At 39.8% G+C, this 22,695-nt stretch overlaps 1 protein-coding gene across 16 annotated transcripts in view; it reads left to right on the top strand.

The window, feature by feature from the left end:
* The window catches only part of PBRM1 (polybromo 1), a 116,897-nt gene that overhangs the window by 69,293 nt on the left and 24,909 nt on the right, over positions 1–22,695 (top strand). For 12 of the 16 annotated variants that reach the window (XM_047096335.1, XM_047096336.1, XM_047096337.1 and 9 more), the window contains 5 exons: positions 12,146–12,331; positions 13,220–13,377; positions 14,273–14,536; positions 19,501–19,646; positions 22,003–22,160. In XM_047096335.1, the coding sequence (XP_046952291.1) occupies positions 12,146–12,331; positions 13,220–13,377; positions 14,273–14,536; positions 19,501–19,646; positions 22,003–22,160 (912 nt within the window). The remainder of the gene's footprint in view (positions 1–12,145; positions 12,332–13,219; positions 13,378–14,272; positions 14,537–19,500; positions 19,647–22,002; positions 22,161–22,695) is intronic. The other 4 variants (XM_047096346.1, XM_047096334.1, XM_047096347.1 and 1 more) reach the window with 2 other exon arrangements.

Here is a 22,695-nt window from a genome sequence, read left to right as displayed (position 1 = left end):
TTGGTTTCTTTTCATCTTGTTAAATATGAGGAAACATTATACTGTGTTCTAGTTGTGGTTCGCACTGGGAGCTGTGGGCATGAATCCTGTGTGTGTAAATGTTGACTCTTTCAAAATGATGTATTGATAGAAATGATTTTATCATCATCAGTTTGGTCATCAGACCGTTAAATGGGAAGTTTCATGTGGCACAGCTGTTATCCTAGTATTTCAGGAACGGAGTCCGTTCGTTCACAAGTGTGGGAGCTCAACAGTCTAGTATTGTGAGGAGATAAAACCTAAGGAGCCCATCTGGAGCTAGAAAGCATTCTCAGCAGTGAGTGCATCAAGGCTCTACCCTGTCATTTAGTAGACTGACTTTCCTCCCACAGACTCAGGCCAGATTAGTAGATGATACTTTGGTTGAACCACAATACTAGGAGGAAATTTTTATTTTCATTTATCAACCCAAAAATGTTACTTGGAGTCACTTGCTAGAATTTAGAAATATTTTGACAGTGAGAACTCTTGTTAGAAATTTGACCATTTCTAGGGGCGCCTGGGTGGCTCAGTCGGTTGAGGGTCCGACTTCAGCTCAGGTCATGATCTCACGGTTCGTGGGTTCAAGCCCCGCCTCGGGCTCTGTGCCAACAGCTGGGAGCCTGGAGCCGGCTTCAGATTCTGTCTCCCTCTCTCTCTCTCTGCCCCTCCCCCGCTGGTGCTCTGTTTCTCTCTGCCTCTCAAAAATAAAGAAACGTAATAAAAAATTAAAACAAAAAAAAGAATTTGACCATTTCCGGGCTCTCACTGGAGTCACCACCATGGCCCACCAAGCCACGCATGCGCACTGCTCCTCACCCTGCCGGAGCTGGCGCTAATAGTTGTGCTGGCTGCAGCACTGGCACAGGGCTGGTGCAGGGCTGGGGCACCGCGCTCTGCCGCCGCTGCCTGCCTTCCCCCTCCCCGCGAGGACGTGGCATGCATGGCCTACTTCTGGACGCACATCTGTGACTGGGCAGCAGTGTGCCCTACTTCCACCTGAACCTACTACCACAGTTGGTGGGCAACCTGCAGAAGAATCCATATGCTACACTCACCATGTCTGGCACACTCTAACTTCTACAGGAAGCATGGATTTGATTCCCAGAGTCCCTTCTGTGCTCACACAATAGTGTCAGGAATTATTACCGAGGCAAATGAAATGGAAATGGTCTTTGCCAAGGGTTCACTGTTCATCCGACACCCTGGTTTGAAAACCTGGCCTTGCAACCATCATTGGTTTTTTGCTAAGTTGAATATAACCAACCTCCGGGTCCTGGACTACTTTGGTGGACCAAAAATAGGGCCACCTCAAGAATATTATGTCATATTTCAGTGAAGCAGAAAATAGGTTTAACAGCATACGTGAGGTTGCTTAAAATGGCTCAAATAAGGTTTGAAGGGATTAATGTTTCTCTGTGGAATGTTTCCCAGATTAACTAGTTTTCTTTCACGTGCTGGTTTGTTTATTTGCTTGCTTGCCTGTTTATAAAATACAGTTGGACTGTTCGTGGATTTCTTGGAAGATGTGGTTGCTAGATTTCTTTCACATTTTGAAGCCATTTTCATAGAGGTATCTTTCATTACAAGTTTTTCTCCTTCAATTGCAAATAATTTTCAAACTGTGCTCCTTGAAGAGGAGCAAGTACCAGATTCAGATTGCCCATTGGCATTTGAAGGTACTCAAAGATGTGTTCTTAATTCCTGGAAGCCATCGTGTTGGAGAGAGGACCTCACTCACCCACAGCTGTGTCTGAACTGCCCAAGTCTGTCCGGCGGGACTGGCCTGTGTTACTGTGCACATGTGTATGTGTGGCCAAGCCACACCTGGTGAGACACAAATGGAACTTCCACCTCATGGTCCATTTGTGTCTGACAGGACTGGGTGTTATTGATCCAACATAGGGCAAGACCATTTCTTATAAAGAACTTTTTTTTTTTCCACTTTTCAAATCTAAAGTAATAACTGCCTTACCTAGAGCAAAAGTTCATAAAACTTTTCCTGAATTTGATTTCCCCACCTAGGTGGACACTGTATAATCAGTGTCCTCCACTCAAAACACATACATACACACATGTACACTTTTATTTTACTTTATTTTATTTTATTTTATTTTATTTTATTTTATTTTATTTTATTATTTATTTGTTGCCCATAAGTGGGCTTGCAAAAGAAAAAAGGATGCAGGGAATTTTGTGTAAGTCATTTCTGGTGTTCTTTTGTAAGGTGTACCAGACATGGACCAACTTAGGTCAGGTCCAAAACTCCATGCCCCCAGCTTCACTCTGTAGCTTTTCTTTTCTTTTTTTTTTTTTTTTAAAACGTTTATTCATTTTTGAGAGACAAGGCATGAGTGGGGGAGGGGCAGAGAGAGAGAGAGAGAGAGAGAGAGAGACAGCATCAGAAGCAGGCTCCAGGCCCCAAGCTGTCCACACAGAGCCCAGTGTGGGGCTCGAACCCATGAACCGTGAGATCATGACCTGAGCCGAAGTTGGACACTTAACCAACTGAGCCACCCAGGTGCCCCCACTCTGTAGCTTTTTAAAAAATGCTGCTCTCAGTAGTGTCCTAAGGCTTCCTTAGTTGCTGTAAATCTTTAAATGGTTCCCGTGCTGTTACTACCTTAACCGGGTCGTCAGGGAGAAGATAATGTTAAAAAAAAAAAAAAAAATCACATTTCTTCAGGAAAGAAGAAACTGTTTGCTTTTACCATCTATTTACATGATTTCAGAAGATGATATAAGGTCTCATAAAGAGGTGTGTCAGGAACCAAGGTGCTTAATCCTTACATGGCTAAAAGAAAGAAGTTGAATATAAGTCATTATGTTTGAAAACTACAAAATGAATTTACCTGAAATGCAGCAAATAGCTTCTGTTTAAGAAAAATGATTTATATTAAACCTGGTAAAACAGCTTTTTTATTCAGAATAATAAGAAGCATTATTGTAATGAAAAAAATTTGATCATTTCTTGTAAAGTTTTTATCATTTTTATTTATTTTCATGAGATAGCTGTCTTTTTTTTTTTTTTTTTTTTGAGCATAGTTGACACACAACGTTACATTAGTTTCAGGTGCATATCTTGTAAATTTTGAGTTCACATAGATACCGAGACTATGTGATTTTCTGAGAGTTACATTAGTTTCAACATCACATCTGCTCCTTAGGGCTTTTTTTTCCTTAGGCCAGAAAACAAAGTTGATTTGAAGCAAATTCTCATAAGCAGTGGCATATGCAAAGACGAGAAGGGAACCTGGTTGGTGAGAATAATTTACCAGCATAAGGCTATCTGCAAGACCCAGCGACTTTTCTGCCAGAGGAGATGTACTGATTCAGGATGGCGAGAGTGTATGGGCAGGGGATGTCTTTGCCAGCTAAAAGTGGTCGATGCAGAGATAAATGGGCCAACATTACAGTTGAGGGTGAGGACTATCCTGGAAGTCAGCCATAGAGGAGTGAGCTAGCTCTCACCACGTTCTTGGCTGACTGGGAAACCATGCCTGTGCAAAGGAGCTAGGAGAACCATTTTGCAAGCAAAATGCAAGCGGTCCTTGGACATTGGTTACAGCTTTGAGTGGGTCCCCCAAGCCACATGCACATCAGTCATTGGAAGGTGAATCCTTAAAAGTTTTAAGTGTTTGAGGACAGTCTTCACCTAAATCATTGGCTGACCCATAGCTAAGCAGACTTAGGAGCAAACCCTCATGCCATGTATTCTAGTATACTTATATTGGGAGTCTCGACAGAAGAGAAAGAAAGCGGGAGGGAATACTTGAAGACATAATGGCTGAAAACTTCAAATTTGATGGAGAACATTAACCTACAGCTCTAAGAGCACAAGAGAACACAGAGAGACCACATCTAGGTACACCATAAACTACTGAAAGAGAAAACTGTGAACGTAGCAAAACTTCTCAGGTCCAAGAAAACAGAAATATGATAATGGTTCATAAGAAATCATGGAAACCAGAAAGCAGTGACACGATATTCAAAGTGCTGAAAGGGACAAAAACTGAACCAACAATTGTATATCCAGTGACACCATCTTTCAAAAATGAAGCTGAAATAAGACATTCCTAGATAAACAGAAACAGAATTCACTGCTGCCAGATCTTCCCTATAAGAAATCCTAAAGGAAGAGCTTCAGGCCAAAAGAAAACACCACCAGATGGTTGACTCAAATCCATAAGAAGGACTGAAGAGTAGTGGAAATGGTAAATATGTGGGTAAATATAAACACTATATATTTTTTCTCTTCTAATTTCTTTAGAAAACATTAGATTGTTTAAAGAAATAGTTACATCATCAATTTTAGGTTTACAGCATTTATAAAAGTAATGTATGTGAACAGTAGTAGCACAAAGGAATGGAGCTATTTTGGAGCAAAGTTGCACTGTTTAACAAAATCAAGTCAGTATTAACCTGAAGTAGATGGTGATAAGTGAAAGATGCATACCGTAATGCCACTGAAAACAAATAGCAATAAAAATCCAACATAGAATTAAAATGGTACACCAGAAATACTTGCTTAAAAGAAGGCAGTAAGGAAGGAAAAGAGGAACAAAAAACGTAAGACGTAAAAAAAAAAAAAAAAAACAAGTAGCAAATGGTAGATGTGAATTCATTCATAGCAATAATTATATTACATGTTGTGAATAGACTAAGCACTCCAATCAAAATACAGACTGAATTTTAAGAGATCCAACTCTGTGCTGTGTGTAAGAAACTCATTTTATTTTATTTTTTTTTTTAATTTTTTTTTCAACGTTTATTTATTTTTGGGACAGAGAGAGACAGAGCATGAACGGGGGAGGGGCAGAGAGAGAGGGAGACACAGAATCGGAAACAGGCTCCAGGCTCTGAGCCATCAGCCCAGAGCCCGACGCGGGGCTCGAACTCCCGGACCGCGAGATCGTGACCTGGCTGAAGTCGGACGCTTAACCGACTGCGCCACCCAAGCGCCCCAAGAAACTCATTTTAGATTCGAAAACACAAATAGGTTGAAAGGAGAAGGAGGGGGAAAGATACACCGTGCAGATAGTAACTGTAGTGAGTTGGAATGGCTGTATTAACATCAAGAGGCTTTTTTTTTTTAAGTTTATTTATTTATTTTGAAAGAGAGCAAGCACTAACAGAGAACGAGCAGAGAAAGAGGGAGAGAGAGACAATCCCAAGAAGGCTCTGCACAGGCAGCACAGAGCCCGACCCAGGGTTCGAACTCATGAACTCTGAGATCATGCCCTGAGGTGAAGCCAAGAGTCGGATGCTTAACTGACTGAGCCACCCAGGCATCCCTCAGATAGACTTTAAGAGAAGAAATATTGCTGAAGACAAAGAGGGATATCTCATAATATTAAAAGGGTGGGGACATTGGAACATATAATATTTATAAATGTATATACACCTAACAATGGAGCCTGGAAATACATAAAGCAAAACTGACCATAATGGAAAAGAGAAATTGTTTAGCAATTAAGTCTCAATACTCCTTTCTCAGCAATGATAGACCAAGTACACCAAAAATCAATACTCTTTTCTCAGCAATTGATAGACCATCTAGCAAAAAGTACAGAAGACTTGAATGTGGACTGAAAGTTTGTCTCCCCAAAATTCATATATCGTAGCCTCATCTCCAGTGTGATGTATTTGGAGGTCAGGCCTTTAGGAGGTAATTGAATGTGGTCATAGAGGTGGAGCCACCACAATGGGCTCATTACCATTATAAGGGGATGAAGAGCAAGAAGACAACTGTCCATGAACCAGAAAGTGGACTTCTCACCAGAAACTACGTCTGCTGGCACCTTGATCTTGGATTTCTTACCCCCCAGAACTATGAGAAATCAATGCTGTTTAAGCCACCCTGGCTGTGGTAGGTTTTTTACAGCAGCCTGAGCTGACTAAGATGGACTGTCAACCAGCTTGACCTGACTGAGATGTGAAACACTGCACCCAAGGACTGCAAAATGCACATTCTTATCAAGCACACATGGAACATTATCTCGGATGGACCATAGGTCATGATACAAGTTTCAGAAGATTTAAAAGGATTGAAATCATACCCAGTTTTCCGAACACAATGGGATTAGACTAGAAATCAGCAACAGAAAGAAAGCTGGAAAATCCCCAAATATTTGAAAATGAAGCAGTACACTTCTAAATAATCCGTGGATCATAGAAGATATTGCAAGGACAATTAGGAAAATCTTGAACTGAACCCAAATGAAAACACAGTATATTAAAATTTATGGGATATAGCTAAAGGAGTTTGTGAAAGGAAACTTATAGCTTTAGATACATATACCAGGAAAGGAATAAAGAGCTAAAATAAGTCTACATTTGCACCTCAAGAAGTTAGCAAAAGAAAAGCCAATCACACTTGAAGTAGAAATACTAAAGATCAGGGGCGCCTGGGTGGCTCAGTCGGTTAAGCGGCCGACTTCGGCTCAGGTCATGATCTCACGGTCCGTGAGTTTGAGCCCCGCGTCGGGCTCTGTGCTGACAGCTCAGAGCCTGGAGCCTGTTTCAGATTCTGTGTCTCCCTCTCTCTGACCCTCCCCTGTTCATGCTTTGTCTCTCTCTGTCTCAAAAATAAATAAACATTAAAAAAAAAATACTAAAGATCAGAATGGAAATCAGTGAAAGAGAAAACAGAAAATGCCAGTGCTGTAATGGGTATGACATTTAGGACGATTCACATTGTTTCTACTGACAAAATTTCTTATACTTGAGATTTTTTTTTTTTAAGTTTTGTTGACACTTTATCTGGTGATACAAAATTAGCGACAGCTGTGTTTTTGTATTAACTACCAGAACTAAGTACTCAAAGGTAAGTAAGCAAAAGTAAAACAATATGAAGGACTTGTCACCTAAATGTGGCAGGTTGTACAGATGCCTACTACTGGTACATCCCAAAACACCTCTAAAATGATGGAAAATGGATTTTAAAGCAAAACAAAAGACATAAATGTAAAGCATTCCCCTCCCTCAAAAAAAAAAAAAAAAAAAAAAAGGGAAACCATTGAAAAGGAGATGGTGGCAATGGGAATTTAGGAGCTAGAAAATGTACGAGTAGGTTGCTAACACTGGCTTCAGTGCTGGCATCAGATGAAGACCTTAAGTAGGCCAATTCCTGTCTAGAATGGTGCAGGGATTAGAGCACCAGGTACTTCTACAAATGGAGGTGCTGAAAACAGGAGGATTAGTTAACTCTAAATTTGAGTTCAACCACCAGATCACTTCCCAACCTTTCCTGTGACTGTTTGCCTTCAAGAGTCCAGTCTGAGAGACAGCAGCATACTGAAAGGTTAGAGGTACAGTTCTGAAGAGGGGGGTCATAAGAGGATTTATACTAAGTAGTGAGACCCCTTGTAACTCTTTTGCTCCAAGAATGCTGGCAGTCAGGATTCTAGTTTTGAGACAGGAGATTTTTCTCTTGAGAAATGGATCAGGCAGTGGGGCAAAATTATGTACATAAAGAGCTTCTAGTCATTTTTTTTAGTATTTTGCTTTTAAATAGGAGCAGGTACTTAATTTAAATAGGATCAAATATTTAAGGCAAACCTCTAAGATGCAAGATAGAGAACAAAACAAAAAGAGAAAAAGGGCCTTGGAAAAAAACAAGGCAGATGGAGAAAAATTTTAAAAACAAAACAAAAACGGGTGCCTGGGTGGCTCAGTTGGTTGAGCATCCCACATCGGCTCAGGTCATGATCTCACGGTTTGTGTGAGCCCCATGCCCGGCTGTCTGCTGTCAGCTGTCAGCTCAGATCCTGCTTCAGATCCTCTGTACCCATCTCTCTCTGCCCTCCCCCGCTCATGCTCTCCCTCTCTCTCTCAAAAATAAACATTTAGGGGCACCTGGGTGGCTCTGTCAGTTGAGCATCTGACTTCAGGTCGGGTCATGATCTCGGGGTTCATGAGTTTGAGCCCCACATGGGCTCTCAGCTGTCAGTGCAGAGCCTGCTTCAGATCCTCTCTGCCTCTCCCCTGCTTGTGCTCTCCCTATCTCTTTCAAAAATAAATAAATATTAAAAATAATAATAATAAATAAATAATATATAAACATTAAAAAAAACTGATAAAGATTTAGACCTTCAGAGAGATGACAAGCTACTGCATCCATAAAATAAAAACAGGAGGCCATAAAAACGAATAGTCACAGAACAGAAAATTTCTTGGAAATTGAAAATACGGCAAACCAACAGAATGAGAGAAAATACTCACAAATCATACATCTGATAAGAGTCTGATGTCCAGGATATGTAAATTCTGTAACAAAACAATTCAAAACTGGGCAAAGTATGGAAATAGACCTGCCATCTCCAAAGAAATTGTACAGATGGCCGTAATCACATGAAGAATGTTCAATATCATTAATCATTAGGAGAATGCAAATCAAACCTGCATTGAGATACCACTTCTTTTTAGGATGGCTGTTATAAAAAACAAACAAACAAACAACAACCAGCAAGTGTTGTTGAGGATGTGGAGAAATTGGCGCCCTTATACATTGATGGTGGGAATGTAAAATGGTACCGCCATTATGGCAAAACAGTTTGGCAATTCCTTACAAAGGTAATCGTTGAATTACCATGTGATCCATTAGTTCCACTCCTGGTGTATACCCAAAGAACTGGAAGCAGGGACTCCTGCACATAATTGTATACCAATATCCGGAACAGCATTATTCACAAGAGGCAAAAGGCAGATACAACCCAAGTGTCCATTAACAACGGATGAATGTGGTACATATACATACAATAGAGTGTTATTCCCCCATAAAATGTAATGAAATGGTGATAACGACATGCTACAACACGGATGAACCTTGAAAACATTATGCTAACTGAAATAGGCCAGACATGAAAGGACAAATAGTGTATGATTCCACTTACATAAGGTACCTAGAGTAGCAAATTCTTAGAGACAAAGTAGTATAGAGGTTACCAGGATCTGGTGGGGATGATAAATGTGCTTAATGGTTACAGAGTTTCTGTTTGAAATGAAAAGTTTTGTAAATAGGAAGTGGTTCTGACTGCACAACATTGTGAATGTAATTAATGCCACTGAAATACGTGCTTAAGAATGGTCAAAAAATGGCAAATTTTATGTGGTATATTATCACACTTTTTTAAATTAGTAACATACCAAGAAACTGAATTACACACTTGAAGTAGGGGAATTGTATGTGTATGTTGTGTAAATTATATCTCAATGAAACTTTTTTTTTTTTTAAGTTTATTTACTTTTGAGAGAGACAGAGACAGCACAAGTGGTGAAGGGGCAGAGAGAAAGAATCCCAAGCAGACTCCACACTGCCAGCACAGAGCCTGATATGGAGCTCAGACTCACGAAGAAGCCCTGAGATCATGACCTGAACTGAAACCAAGAGTCGGATGCTTAACTGACTGAGCCACAGGCGCCCTCAATGAAACTGTTTTTAAAAAATGATAGCAGAGGGGCGCCTGGGTGGCTCAGTTGGTTGAGCATCTGGCTCTTGAGTTCAGCTCATGTCATGATCTCATGGTTCTTGGGTTCGAGCCCCACATCAGACTCTGTACTGACAGTGCAGAGCCTGTTTTGGATGCTCTCTCTCTCCCTCTCTTTGTCCCTCCCCTGCTTGCATTCTCTCTCTCTCTCTCTCTCTCTCTCTCTCTCTCTCAAAAATAAATAAACTTAAAAAAAATTTTTTTTAAATAAGGTCCCCTTTAAATAAAAACAATAGAGTGGGTGAGGCGATAAGAGTGAAGGTGTTTAAGGGTACAACCTTGTAAGGAGTGGTAAATAGCCATGGAGAGCTAATGCACAGTAAAGTGAATATAGCCAATAGTACTGTACTATGATTAAGTAATGTGGTGTCACTGTAGTGGCAACAATATATAAGTGTATTGAAGTAACTGGTTGTACAGCTTAAATTTATGCATTGATATATGTCAAATTGATTCGTTTAAAAATTTTTTTAATGAGGAGCCCCCCAGGTGGTTCAGTCAGTTGAACGTCTGACTTCGGCTCAGGTGATGATCTTGCAGTTCGTGAGTTCCAGCCCCACATCAGGCTCACTGCTGTCAGCACAGAGCCTGCTTCAGGTCCTCTGTCCCCCTCACTGCCCCTCGCCTGCTTGCACTCTCCTAAAAATAAAGAAATACATACATACATAAATATATATTTTTTTTTAATGATAGCAGAAAGGAATCATTTAGAGAAGGATTAGAAGATGAAGTGGAAGAAATCTCAAGAGGTAGTAGAACAACAACAAATGAACAAAGAAGGAGAAAGATAACCAAAGATCAGCCCAGGAGGCCAGAATCCAAGTAATTGCAGACATAGTTCTGCTAAGCTTTCTGCCACTGTGTAACAAGGACCCCCTTTCCAGTAACATTTTCATTTCCACCTGAGCCTTCTACCGCCAAGTCTTTAATGTCCGTTTCTCTACCGTAGTCTATGCAAGGCAACTGAGGCCTTTGCTCTGCTCAAAATTCTCCCAGTTTCTGTTACTGCCCAATTCCAAAGTCGCTTCATATTTTTTAGTTATTTGTTGCAATAACACCCTGCTGGCGGGTATCAAAATCTCATCTAAATATTATCAGCTTTATGAGCTCAAAAGCCTCCAATCTTATTATTTAAATCATTTAAGGGGCGCCTGGGTGGCTTGGTCAGTTAAGCATCCGACTTCGGCTCGGGTCATGATCTCACGGTCCATGAGTTTGAGCCCCACATCGGGCTCTGTGCTGACAGCTCAGAGCCTGGAGCCTGTTTCAGATTCTGTGTCTCCCTCTCTCTCTGCCCCTCCCCTGTTCATGCTCTGTCTCTCTCTGTCTCAAAAATAAATAAATGTTAAAAAAAAATTTTTTTTAATTAAATCATTTAAGTTGGTGTATATAGGTGAGGCTCTGGGTGTGACCCATCCTGGGACACAGTTCCTCTCCCTCTGTGGACCTATGAAACCAAAAACAAGTCCTTTGCTCCTACAATACATTGATGGGACATGCGTAGAATAATAATTAAGAGACATTCCCATTGAGAAAGGGAGAAATGGAAGGGAAAGGGCCTTCAATTCCAAGCAATCTTGAAATCCAGCGAGGCAGAACCATTAAGTTTCAAGGCCTAGAAATAGTCCTTTATGGCTCAGGACTCTGCCCTCTAAATCATTCTTTTTCATATTTTCAGCTGAGTTGTTTTATCATCCTGTTTCCTGTCTCTAGAATTTGGGGGTTTTGTACTCTCTCTGTCCTTTTCCATACAGTTGACCATGTTCTTGTTGGTGTATAATCTCAAGTACCTTGTGAATTTCTTGTATATGTTACAGGGATTCATTTGACTAATCGAATACTAGATAACATTTTCCACCAATATTGGCAAAACTTTTAAAAAATTAGAAATGTTGGAGCGTGAGAATGGAGAAACAGACCCTGTAGCCACACAGTGAGGGACTTAAATTGGTACAGAATTTGGGGGGGTGGTTTGGAATAGGCATTTTAAAAACATTTAAAATGCTTCTTTCTAGCTGTCCTATTTATAGAAAATTACCATAAAGAAGTAATCAAAGATGTGGGCACAGTTTTATCTTAAAAAACAAAAACCCTGTGGTATTTGTAAATGATGGCTTGTATGGGAGCCATTAAAAAGTATTATTTAACAAAAATAAGTCCTATTGAAAAGCATTAATCTCAGGGGAACTGCACAGTTCTGTCTTTAGTGTAGACATGTATAGTTCACATTATATTGCATAATATGCATGTTCGTATTTTCTCAGTTCTAAGATTCCATTAATTGTGACATACCCATATATTAACTTAGGGAAAATTTTTTCAGAGGCATTAAGATAAAGAGGAAGTACATATGAGATTATTTCCAGGATTACATGATTTACAGGTTACCTGTTTTCTTCTTTATACCTTTCATTATTATCCAGAATGACTGTCTTGAGCGTTTATTATTAAGGTGGTTATTTTTATTCTGTAGATCCTTTATTTATGGATTTACTTAAATTAATGACGGTTATAATTCAAAAAGGCACTAGACCGTGAAGGTCTAGAAAAGAATGAAATGTAGTAGTATGTGTTGTTTGAATCCTATGTCTGATTCCAACATGCTTTGAATGGGAACCTTTTTTTCTTTTTCACCTAAGAAGCTGAAAAGAGTGAAGACTCCTCAGGCACTGCAGGCCTCTCAGGCTTACACCGCACATACAGTCAGGACTGCAGCTTTAAGAACAGCATGTACCATGTTGGAGATTATGTCTACGTGGAGCCCGCGGAGGCCAGCCTGCAGCCACACATAGTCTGTATTGAGAGACTGTGGGAAGATTCTGCTGGTAAGTTCGTTTTAAATCAAAGGACAGATTGGTGACATGTAACTATTTTACTCCTCCTTGGGTCTCAAGGAAGAAAACTGTCACTGAGACAATAGTTCTATAGTGTATCAGTAAATATAAGTAAGCACCCACTATATGAAAACATGGGATCTAGCACTCTTGGGCCAGTGAGTGGTACAATTGAGTCAAAAGAAATGCATCTTCTTGAAGGGAAGCTGAGATTCATTTGTTCCACTGGTGTTTATTAAAACCAGTCACCCAAACTCTGGGGATGGCAGAGACTCACAGGAACTAAAGGCTCACGTTTTGCTTCTGGCAAAACCAGTCTGGTATAAATCACAAGTGAAGAATAAATTATAGAGAGACATGTGCCTTGGCTTAGAATTTGATTTAAAAAAGGTGTCCTAGAACAGTTGCCTTTACCTTAGGAGTTAATGAAGCCAGAAGCAGGCAGAAATGTGATCCAGGCAATCCAGTTCCCTCAGCTTTGCATCCCTTGCCCTGAGTGCTAACTTCGTCCTTTAGTATGCGGTATCTTTCTTAAGCATGCATCCCTGGCCGTGTCCTGGCCCCAGCAGAGTGGAGCAGCTCTCATCACCCTCCTCATCCGGTATATTACCTATCTTTTCATGTGAGAGGGAGAGTAGCATTTTTTAGGCCTTCTTATACTTCATTATTTTCAAGTATCATTTTTTCTAAGATAATTATTTTAAGGACCTGTGGCTTAAAAAGCACACCGTTGGGTTCGGGCCATAAGAGAATAGATGGAGAATTTGCTCGTTTTGCAAAGAATGTGTGATTTCTGTTAATGGTAATTCTGTCTGTCTCTGTCTCTCTCTCTCTCTCTCTCTCTCTCTCTCCCTCCCTCCCTCCCTTTTTGTTTTTGAGGTGAAAAATGGTTGTATGGCTGTTGGTTTTATCGGCCAAATGAAACATTCCATCTGGCTACGCGAAAATTTCTAGAAAAAGAAGTTTTTAAGAGTGACTATTACAATAAAGTTCCTGTTAGTAAAATTCTAGGAAAATGTGTGGTCATGTTTGTCAAGGTAAGAAACTCATTAGTTCCCAAAGTACAAATCATTCCATGAAAATAAAATTTACAAACACGGAAAAATCCGTATTTACAAATTAGAAGCTCTGTTTTAAACCGTTTGATTTTTTTTTTTAAACTGTATCTGTATGGCTGTGTGTAAAAGATTTGGGAAGAAACTAATCTGATCATGATGATGGAAGACCATTTGCTGCCTACATCATATATAGTTGAATGCAGTTAGCTTAAAGTTTTTTTTATACTGCGAGGTTAACTTTTGAGTATGACATTTTCTGAAAGATAATTTTCTGAAAACTGTCAGTATGCTCTTTTAGGTAATAAAGTATACTTTTTGTGTATCTATCTGATACAGGCACATTGACCCCTGCCCCAAAGCTTTCAAGAACGTTATAGCTGTATTATGAAATGTTAATATATTTTCAAAAGGGCTGTTGGTAAGCTAAATAAGCTAAAGGGTGTGGGGGCACCTGGGTGGCTCAGTCGGTTGAGCGTCCGACTTCGGCTCAGGTCATGATCTCACGGTCTGTGAGTTCGAGCCCCACATCAGGCTCTGTGCTGACAGCTCAGAGCCTGGAGCCTGCTTTGGATTCTGTGTCTCCCTCTTTCTCTGCCCCTCCCCCACTCATGCTCTGTCTCTCTCTGTCAAAAATAAAATAAACATTACAAAAAAGTTTTTTTAAATAAGCTAAAGGGTGTGTATTTAATAAGGCTATTTTGTAGCAAGAAATTGCTCCTACATCTCTAGCCATTTACTATTTGTGGTTAACTGTCAAAAAGTCTTAACCGTTTAGCTTTTGTTTGTTTGCTTGATTGATGTGTGGTTTTGGTTTTTATGGTTGACTGGTTTTCAGAATATTCACCTAACTTATTAATTTTATTATATCTCCCAGGAATACTTTAAATTATGCCCAGAAAACTTTCGAGATGAGGATGTTTTTGTCTGTGAATCACGGTATTCTGCCAAAACCAAATCTTTTAAGAAAATTAAACTGTGGACCATGCCCATCAGTTCAGTGAGGTTTGTCCCTCGGGATGTGCCCTTGCCTGTGGTTCGAGTGGCCTCTGTATTTGCAAATGCAGATAAAGGGGATGATGAGAAGAACACAGACAACTCAGAGGATAGTCGAACTGAAGACAGTTTTAACTTGGAAAAGGTATGTAGCTAAAAGCCACACAGAAAAGAATTTTACACTTCAAAATACCTATTCCAGAAAATAAATGAATAAAGCATTCAAAATCAGAATTAGAAAAAGAGCAACAACATAAAACCTTACATAAACAGAAAGAAGGGAACTATAAAAGAGACAGAAATTAATACTTAGAAAACAACAGTAGAACTGAAAAGTAAATCCAGGGGCACCTACTGGTTCAGTGAGTAGAGCATGAGACTCTTGATCTCAGGGTCATTAGTTTAAGTCCCCCGTTGGGCATGCAGCCTACTTTAAAAAAAATTAAATAGGAGCGCCTGAGTGGCTCAGTCGATTGACTTGATTTCAGCTCGTGTCGTGGTCTCAGGGTCATGGGATTGAGCCCCGTGTCAGGCTCCACACTAAGCACGGAGCCTGCTTGAGATTCGGTTTCTCCTCCTTTTCCCCTCTCTCCTGCTGGCTTACGTGCATGCATGCGCTCACGTCCTCTCTCCCTCTCCCTCCCTCTCTCGAATAATAAAGAAAGAAGTGAATCCAAGTGCTAATCATTTGACAAGTCCAGTGAAATAAATGACCAACTCTCCTAATAAAAAAAAGAAGAGAATTAAGCTCAGACATATAAATATGGAAGAAATTTAAAGACTTGTAAATTTTGTTAATAAATTGAAATCCTGAATAAAATGAATAATTTCCTAGGACAATATAAATCACTAAAGTGGCATCAAGAAGAGGTGTAACACGTAAGTGGACAACAACAAGAAGAAATTTTTTTTAATGTCTTGAGAGCTAATCACAGAGTACTCAGATCAGATAATTCTGTAGGTGAGTTCTTTTAACCCTTTAAGAGACCTATAATTATACTATGGTTTAAATTCTTTCAGAGCATAGAAAACAAAACTTCCCAGTTATTTTACAAAACCAGAATAATCTTGATTTCAAAGCCTGACAAAATAAAACTGGAAAAGCTATAGTTCAGTCTAACTTACGAATATTAATGCAAAAAATACTCGGAGAAAATATATTTTTATAAATGAAATCAAATTAGTTATTTAAGAACAATATGACCAAGTAGGTGGAAGTTCATTCTACAAATGCAAGGATTGGTCAAAATTAGGAAAATTCAGTAAAACATTTCATTGCATTAATAGATCTAAGGAGAAATTATTTGATAAAGTACAGTAACTGTCTTCATTTATTTAAGTCTTTAGATGGATATTTCCTCAAAGTGATTTTTTAAAATTATATTTGTTTCTCACACCTAAACGTGCTTGCTCTACTATTATCTTTATTTTTCTGAAAGTAGCCAATGAAGACAAACAAAATAGTAAAAGTATTGACAATAAAGAGGCAAAACTTTTTTTTGCAGATAATGGGGGAGAAATTAAAGTTTTGAAAACCAAGAATTCAACAAATAGGAATTTCAAAGTCCATATACAAGTCAATAGCTTTCTTATATAAACAAAACAGTAATTCACAAGACTTTTGAAAGTAAGATAAAAATGTTGAATACACTTTAGCAGCTGTTAGGAAAGTCATGTAGAAGAAAATATCTGATTCATCTTAACAACAAGATACATTAAGAAATAATCTTGGGGGCGCTGCTGGGTGGCTCAGTTGGGTAAGTGTCTGACTCTTGATTTCGGCTCGGGTCATGATCTCACGGTTTGTGAGTTCAAGCCCCATATCAGGCTCTGTGCTGACAGCGGGAAGCCTGCTTGGGATTCTCTCTCTGCCCCTCCCCACTCCACTCTGTCTCTCTGTCTCTCTCTCTCTCTCTCTCTCTAAACAAACAAACAAACAACAACAAAAAAGAAATAACCTTAAAAGGAATATATGGAACCTATGGGAAGAGAAACAGTCTATGGACATGAAAGACTTGTTTTTGGAACCTGACAGAATTATGCTGGCATTCTTTTTTTTTTTTTTAATTTTTTTTCAACGTTTATTTATTTTTGGGACAGAGAGAGACAGAGCATAAACGGGGGAGGGGCAGAGAGAGAGGGAGACACAGAATCGGAAACAGGCTCCAGGCTCTGAGCCATCAGCCCAGAGCCCGACGCGGGGCTCGAACTCACGGACCGCGAGATTGTGACCTGGCTGAAGTCGGACACTTAACCGACTGCGCCACCCAGGCGCCCCGTGCTGGCATTCTTAATGAAGGAGTAAACATGTTAGTTACCAGGAAAAGAAGGGAGAAAAGTAATCAAAGTGCTTTGCCCTGCTAAATATTATTGTATTTTATAAAACAACATTTTTAAAAAATTGGGATAGTAGCTCAGGACCAGTCAGTGGAAGGAATAGGCTTTTCACAACTAAAATCTAGAATATAAAGGTAGGATTTTAAATCAGCAGGAGAGGATGGAATCAAATGATACTGGAAAAACTGGTAGCCATTTGAAAATAAAAGAAAAAGAAGAAGAAAGGAAAAAACCCACCTGAATTCTCTCTTGATATTCCAAAAAGATAAAAAAACAAAAAAAAAAACAGAGTACTAGTTGCTAACATAAGCATATTTACTATTATTTACCTATATTCTTTTATGTATGTATGTATGTATGTATTTATAAGCTTGGAATGGGTCCATTCTATACATGATATAAAATCCAGTATCCATAAAAGGGGGGGGGCATTTTATCAGTGTACAATGGAAAATATCCATTAGTTTAATAAAAGAGTCTAAGGACTGCCATTTTTAACACAATGAGCTCTTGGAAACCTAGGAAAAAAGCTACACTAGAAAAATAGGCAAAGGACCAAATAGATGATTTGTAAGAGGGAAGACAGCCAAAAAGGTAAAATGTTTTTAAATGCCTGGCAGATTGGCAGGAGTTCTAAAGACTGCTAATACTGGGCACACCTGATGTGGGTGTGGGCAGCACACTTCTCTCCCATCCATGGCATTCCCTTTGACCCTACAGTTTGATGCCAGGGAATGTGTTCCAACTCAGTACTCAGGCGCACCAAAGGGTTGTCTACAAGGAGTGACATCAGTGTTACCTGTAAAGCAAAACCCTTGGCCAAACTCAAATGCCATGAATAGGAATTGAGTAAGTTGTCATACATCCATAGCATGCCAGCTGTACGGCCAGTGAAAGCAGTGAAATAGGTTTATAATATGTCACGTGGAAAATTTTCCAAGTCCTGTGGTAGGAGGATGTTCATGATTAACAGGCAGCAGAATGGGATGCAGTTCCATCATTATTCAAAACAAAGAAAAATGTATATTTACATACATGAATGAGAAAATGAAAACAGCATGTAACACTGCTGTGTGCTAAACTAGGTGCTTATCTCTGGAGTTGGATCACAGAAGATTGTTTTTAAGTTTTACATGCTGTAATGTTGACTTGTTGCCAATGAATGTACTTCTTTTATATAATCAAGAAAGATAAAACTTTTATATTGTTAACATAAAAACTGGAAAATATTGAATTCTTTGAGTCCATTTCAGTGTCCTAACAGTTTTACAAGAGAAAGGGAGCCTGGGAAGGAACATGATATTTTTTACACTTTACCAGTATGTCTGGGAATTGTGGAGACGTTAATTATGAAAGAATAAGAAATACCAAAGGAAGTCAGTGTGGGAATAACATAGATTTCTTCTTTTTCTTTTTTTTTAAATTAATTAATTAATTAATTTTTAAATTTACGTCCAAGTTAGCAATTTTTTCTTAGAATTCATAAGTCCCCAGGGTCCTCTCTGTGCACACATTTTTTTTTTTTTCCTGTTCTTGTCTCCTATCTACTTTAATGCTGCCTGGCCAAAACAGGTCATTCCTGGAACTTTTTAAAAGAATACCTTCAGCAGGTAGAGCGTGCAGCTCTCAGTCTTGGGATTGTGAGGTCAAGCCCCACATTGGGCGGGAAGATGACTTTACAAAAAAAAAAAAAAAGAAAAGAACTTCAGAACAGACCATTCCTGAAAGAAAAAGTTATTCTTACTCTCAGGGGTCACTTTATAGCTCCCTTTCCTGCAGGTGTCCCTCATCCAGCACATCTCATTCTTAAGGGTTTTCCAGGAGGAGCATTTAGATTGCACATTTATAGTCGTGAAGAAAGAAGCAAACCGTTTGGACCTTCTGAAAGAGAGATTTTTGTTTGAAGTTTCAGATACTCTCGGGGAGGTGCAGTAGAAAACTTGGGGGTTCTGGGGTTTCCTCGAGGAGCTTTTATATGTTTTGAAATTAATATGTTTACAACACCTCGTGCTGTGCCCACTATCTGCATCAGATCAGAACTTTTCTTTTTTTCCCCTTTTCTGCTAACACTATAAAACAATAATGTTTGTTAAAGCGCTTTTCATAAGTCAGGCATTGCTCTGTGTAGTTAATGGGGAGAATATCCTTAAAGCTTCCTAACAATCCCATGTAATAGGCACACTGTCTTCATTTTCCAGATGAGGAAACTAAGGCCTAAGAGGTCAAGTAATTTGCCTAATGTCACAGTAGCCAGTAGGTGACAGACCTTGTAATTTATTAAAAAATTGAGAGTATGTGTTTGTATCACAGAGGCTGTACTATTCCTTTCCATGCTAGAATAAAGCAAAATGATCATTTTAAATCTATCAGCTGTTAATGCTAAGACATTGAGAGCTCAGTAAATGTGGTGAAGAGGAAGCTTATGCAGTATTTGCTCCTTATCCTCCATGGCAACGCATGAGTGAGGCTGCTCCTGAATGCTGCTAAGTCCTCTCCGGTGCTCTTTTTGCACTGGACTAGGGGAATAAAAGCATCTTGGAGTAACATTTTGTGAAACTTAACTAGAAATTTAAAATAAATGCATTATTTGAGAAGACTTAGTTTGGTTTCAGTGCCCTAATCTTTTGGTTTCTGGTCTTCATCAAAACTTCTATTTATGGTTATTTTTGTCTTCTAAGTTAATATGATGGAAAGTCAGCTTTCCTTTCTTACCTTCTCTGTCTACTCCTTGATTGTGAGCTGCCTCTCTTCAACCAGTTTCCTTTACCACAGGAGAAAGAAGATGTCCCTGTGGAAATGTCAAACGGTGAGCCAGGTTGCCACTACTTTGAGCAGCTCCGTTACAATGACATGTGGCTGAAGGTTGGTGACTGTGTCTTCATCAAGTCCCATGGCCTGGTGCGCCCACGTGTGGGCAGGTGAGTGTTACTGAAGCAGCGAAGATGTAGTTGGGTCGGAGAGATTTGGAGCAAGTGGAAATTCATCACTCTTTAGGATGAAGACACACGTCATCATCAACCCCCCCCCCCCCAACACCCTGCAATCCTGTTAACTTCCCCAGCTTCCTTGCACACCTTTGCCCTGCTTTCGTCTCTAGCCATGCTTCTTTAAATTCCTCTTGTGAACTTTTTTTTTCTTCTCTTACCATTTACTCAATTCTCAACCCAGAAATCTCCCTGCCCACCTCACATGATGAACTCCCTTTAGCTTCAATTTAAGATGACACTTCCTTAAGGAAGCTTCTCCTGTACCCTCCAGACTGGATTAGGTGTCCTTGTATTCTCAGAGCACTTGTCATGTTATTTTACTGTCAGGTTTCCATACCAGACTGCAAATGCCCTGACAGTAGGGTCCCTGTCTTTTTGCTCACCTTTGTCTTCCCTGCTTCAAGCATACAGTTCATGAAACATAGTAAGGGCTCAGATATTGGTTGACCAAGTAAATGGATGGAAGAGTGTTTGCATGGCATAAAATAGCAGTGACAGAGTCAGGTACAGAATTGGGCAGTAGAGGATAGTGGTTAAGAGTAGTAGTTGGTTCCAAGAGATCCTGGTGTAAGTCCAACCCTGCTAGCTTCATGTCCTTAGGCAAATGATTTACTTCCCTGAGCTTCAGTTTCCTCATTCCATTTTTTCCTCATTCAGTAATCATTTGTTACAAACCTATTTGCCAGGCTCTGAAGCTACATTAGTGAATAAAACAAACATTCTTAGTGCCCGGGATCTTTGTTCCAGTGGGAAGACAAACAGTAATCATGAATAAGTAAAGTGTAAGGTACATTAGGTCATGAAAAAATAAGAGTATGAGAACACTCAGGAATGCCGTAGTCACAGTGAGGAGGTGCAAAAGTTTAAGCAGGGTGATGTATATAGGCCTCACTGAGAGTTAATAGTTGAGTCAACGAAGAAACTGAGTGAGTAATGTGAATATCCGGGGGGAAAGCTTTCCGGGAAGTGAGAACAGCCAAGATAAAGACCTGAGAGAGAAGCGTTCCTGGCCTGTCAAATCAGGAGAGTTTGTTACAGGGGGAGTAAGCAGTGCATTGAATTAGATAGGAGATGAGGGCCATGGCATACAGTGCAACCCTTGTGGACCTCAGAGACCGATGTAGGCACTTGGGCTTTTACTGAATTAAAAAGAGTACCATTGGATTCTTTTAAGCATCAGTGTGACAGCTGAATTAGTTCTTAGCAAGATTGCTCTGCCTACTGGTTGTTGAGAATAGACTTAAAGGATCAAAGAGAAGCAAGGAGATCTGCTAGAAGGCTGGCTGTTGCAGTAATCCAGGCAGCAAACGATGATGGCTGAGACCAGTAGTCAGACCCTGTTTTAAAAGGTTGAGTTAATAGGATTTCTGATAAATAGGATGTGGGGTCTGAGAGAGAGAAAGGAGTCAAGGATGACTTCTGTCTCTTGTCTTGAAGAACTGGAAGGTGGAGTTACCAGTAACTGAGATGAGGATACTGCTTCTTGTTAGGAACCACAGGACATTGGAGACCATAGTACCAAGCTGGTGGGGTGGTTGTGAGGAATGATACAGTACCTGGCACATAGCAGTCACATGTGAATTTTTATTTTTTTCTAGGGAGATAGTATCTGGCTTTGGTCAGATTCTCAAGAGGTGAAGGGCTCTTATATCTTGGCACTCAAAAGTCATGAACCAACCATTGCCTTACAGGAATATCTGCCATTCATGTGAGCTGACCCCAAATATCGATGGTTTGCGTGTGTATTTGGCTGACAAGTCCAATGACAGATGCTTAGTTTTGTTTCACCATGAGCATCTCAGGGAAAACACCTGGGAGATATGCCTTAGTATTGTGTTAAAATTGTTTTCCCCTTAGATAAGTAGCCAAATGTTTGTTTCTCTTTCTGAGTATCTTCTCCTGTGCTCAAAAAGGACGAAACATCAAGGAAATTGTCTTTTTATCAAAATAGTCAGTGAAACTTCTCTAAAATAGTAAATATCATTGAGGCGCCTGGGTGGCTCAGTGGGTTAAGCATCCCACTCTTGATTTCAGCTCAGGTCATGATCTCACAGTCGTGAGATGGACCCCATGTCAGGCTCCGTACTGGGTGTGGAGCCTGCTTAAGATTCTCTCTCCCTCTTCCCCTGCCCCTCCCTGACTCACGCTCATTCTCTCTCAAATTTTTATTTTTTTTAAATAGTAAATATCATTAGGCTTTTGGCTAGCAGAATTTTTGGTAGATTAATCCTTCCAGAATGAAACCTGTCAATTCATTTTAATGGAATTTCTCCATTTTTCCCCCAAGAATTGAAAAGGTATGGGTCCGAGATGGAGCTGCATATTTTTATGGCCCTATCTTCATTCACCCAGAAGAGACAGAACATGAGCCCACAAAAATGTTCTACAAAAAAGAAGTGTTTCTGAGTAATCTGGAAGAAACCTGCCCCATGACATGTATTCTGGGTACGTATTTCTGCCTTTTCATTTAATCACATTGATTCTGCTACAGTTGACTGAATACTCCTCCTGTGTTAGGCACTGGTCTAGGTGCTAGGTATACAGCAGTAAACAGACCAGAGTCAGTAAGTAAATTAAAATTAAATCTCTAGAACATCAGGTAGTAATTAGAGCTCTGAATGAGAATAAGGCAGAGGAAGAGGATAGAGCAAAATGTTGAGGGGAGGTCTTGTAGGTAATATGGTCACCAAAAGCATTTCTGATGAGTGACATGAATAGAGCCCTGAAGGCAGTCAGGGAGAAAACCACCCAAATACAGGCATGCTTCGTTTTAGTGCGCTTTGCTTTATTGCCCTTCCCAGATGCTAGGTTTGTTACAGATTGAAGGTTTGCAGCAACCCTGTGTGGAGCAAGTCTGTTGGCGCCATTTTCCCAGCAGCATTTGCTCATTTCATGTTCCTGTGTCACATTTTGGTAACTCTCACAATATTTCAAACTTGATTGCTATTATATTTGAGATGCTGCAATCTTACGATAAAAC

Source organism: Lynx rufus, unplaced genomic scaffold (genome assembly GCF_022079265.1).
Source record: "Lynx rufus isolate CCGP_SWC_20201006 ecotype Redwood Valley unplaced genomic scaffold, mLynRuf1.p SCAF_4, whole genome shotgun sequence".
In the NCBI taxonomy this organism is placed as follows: Eukaryota; Metazoa; Chordata; class Mammalia; order Carnivora; family Felidae; genus Lynx; species Lynx rufus.
The sequence above is the reverse complement of the archived record's forward strand: the minus strand, read 5'-3'. Positions and strand labels throughout refer to the sequence as shown.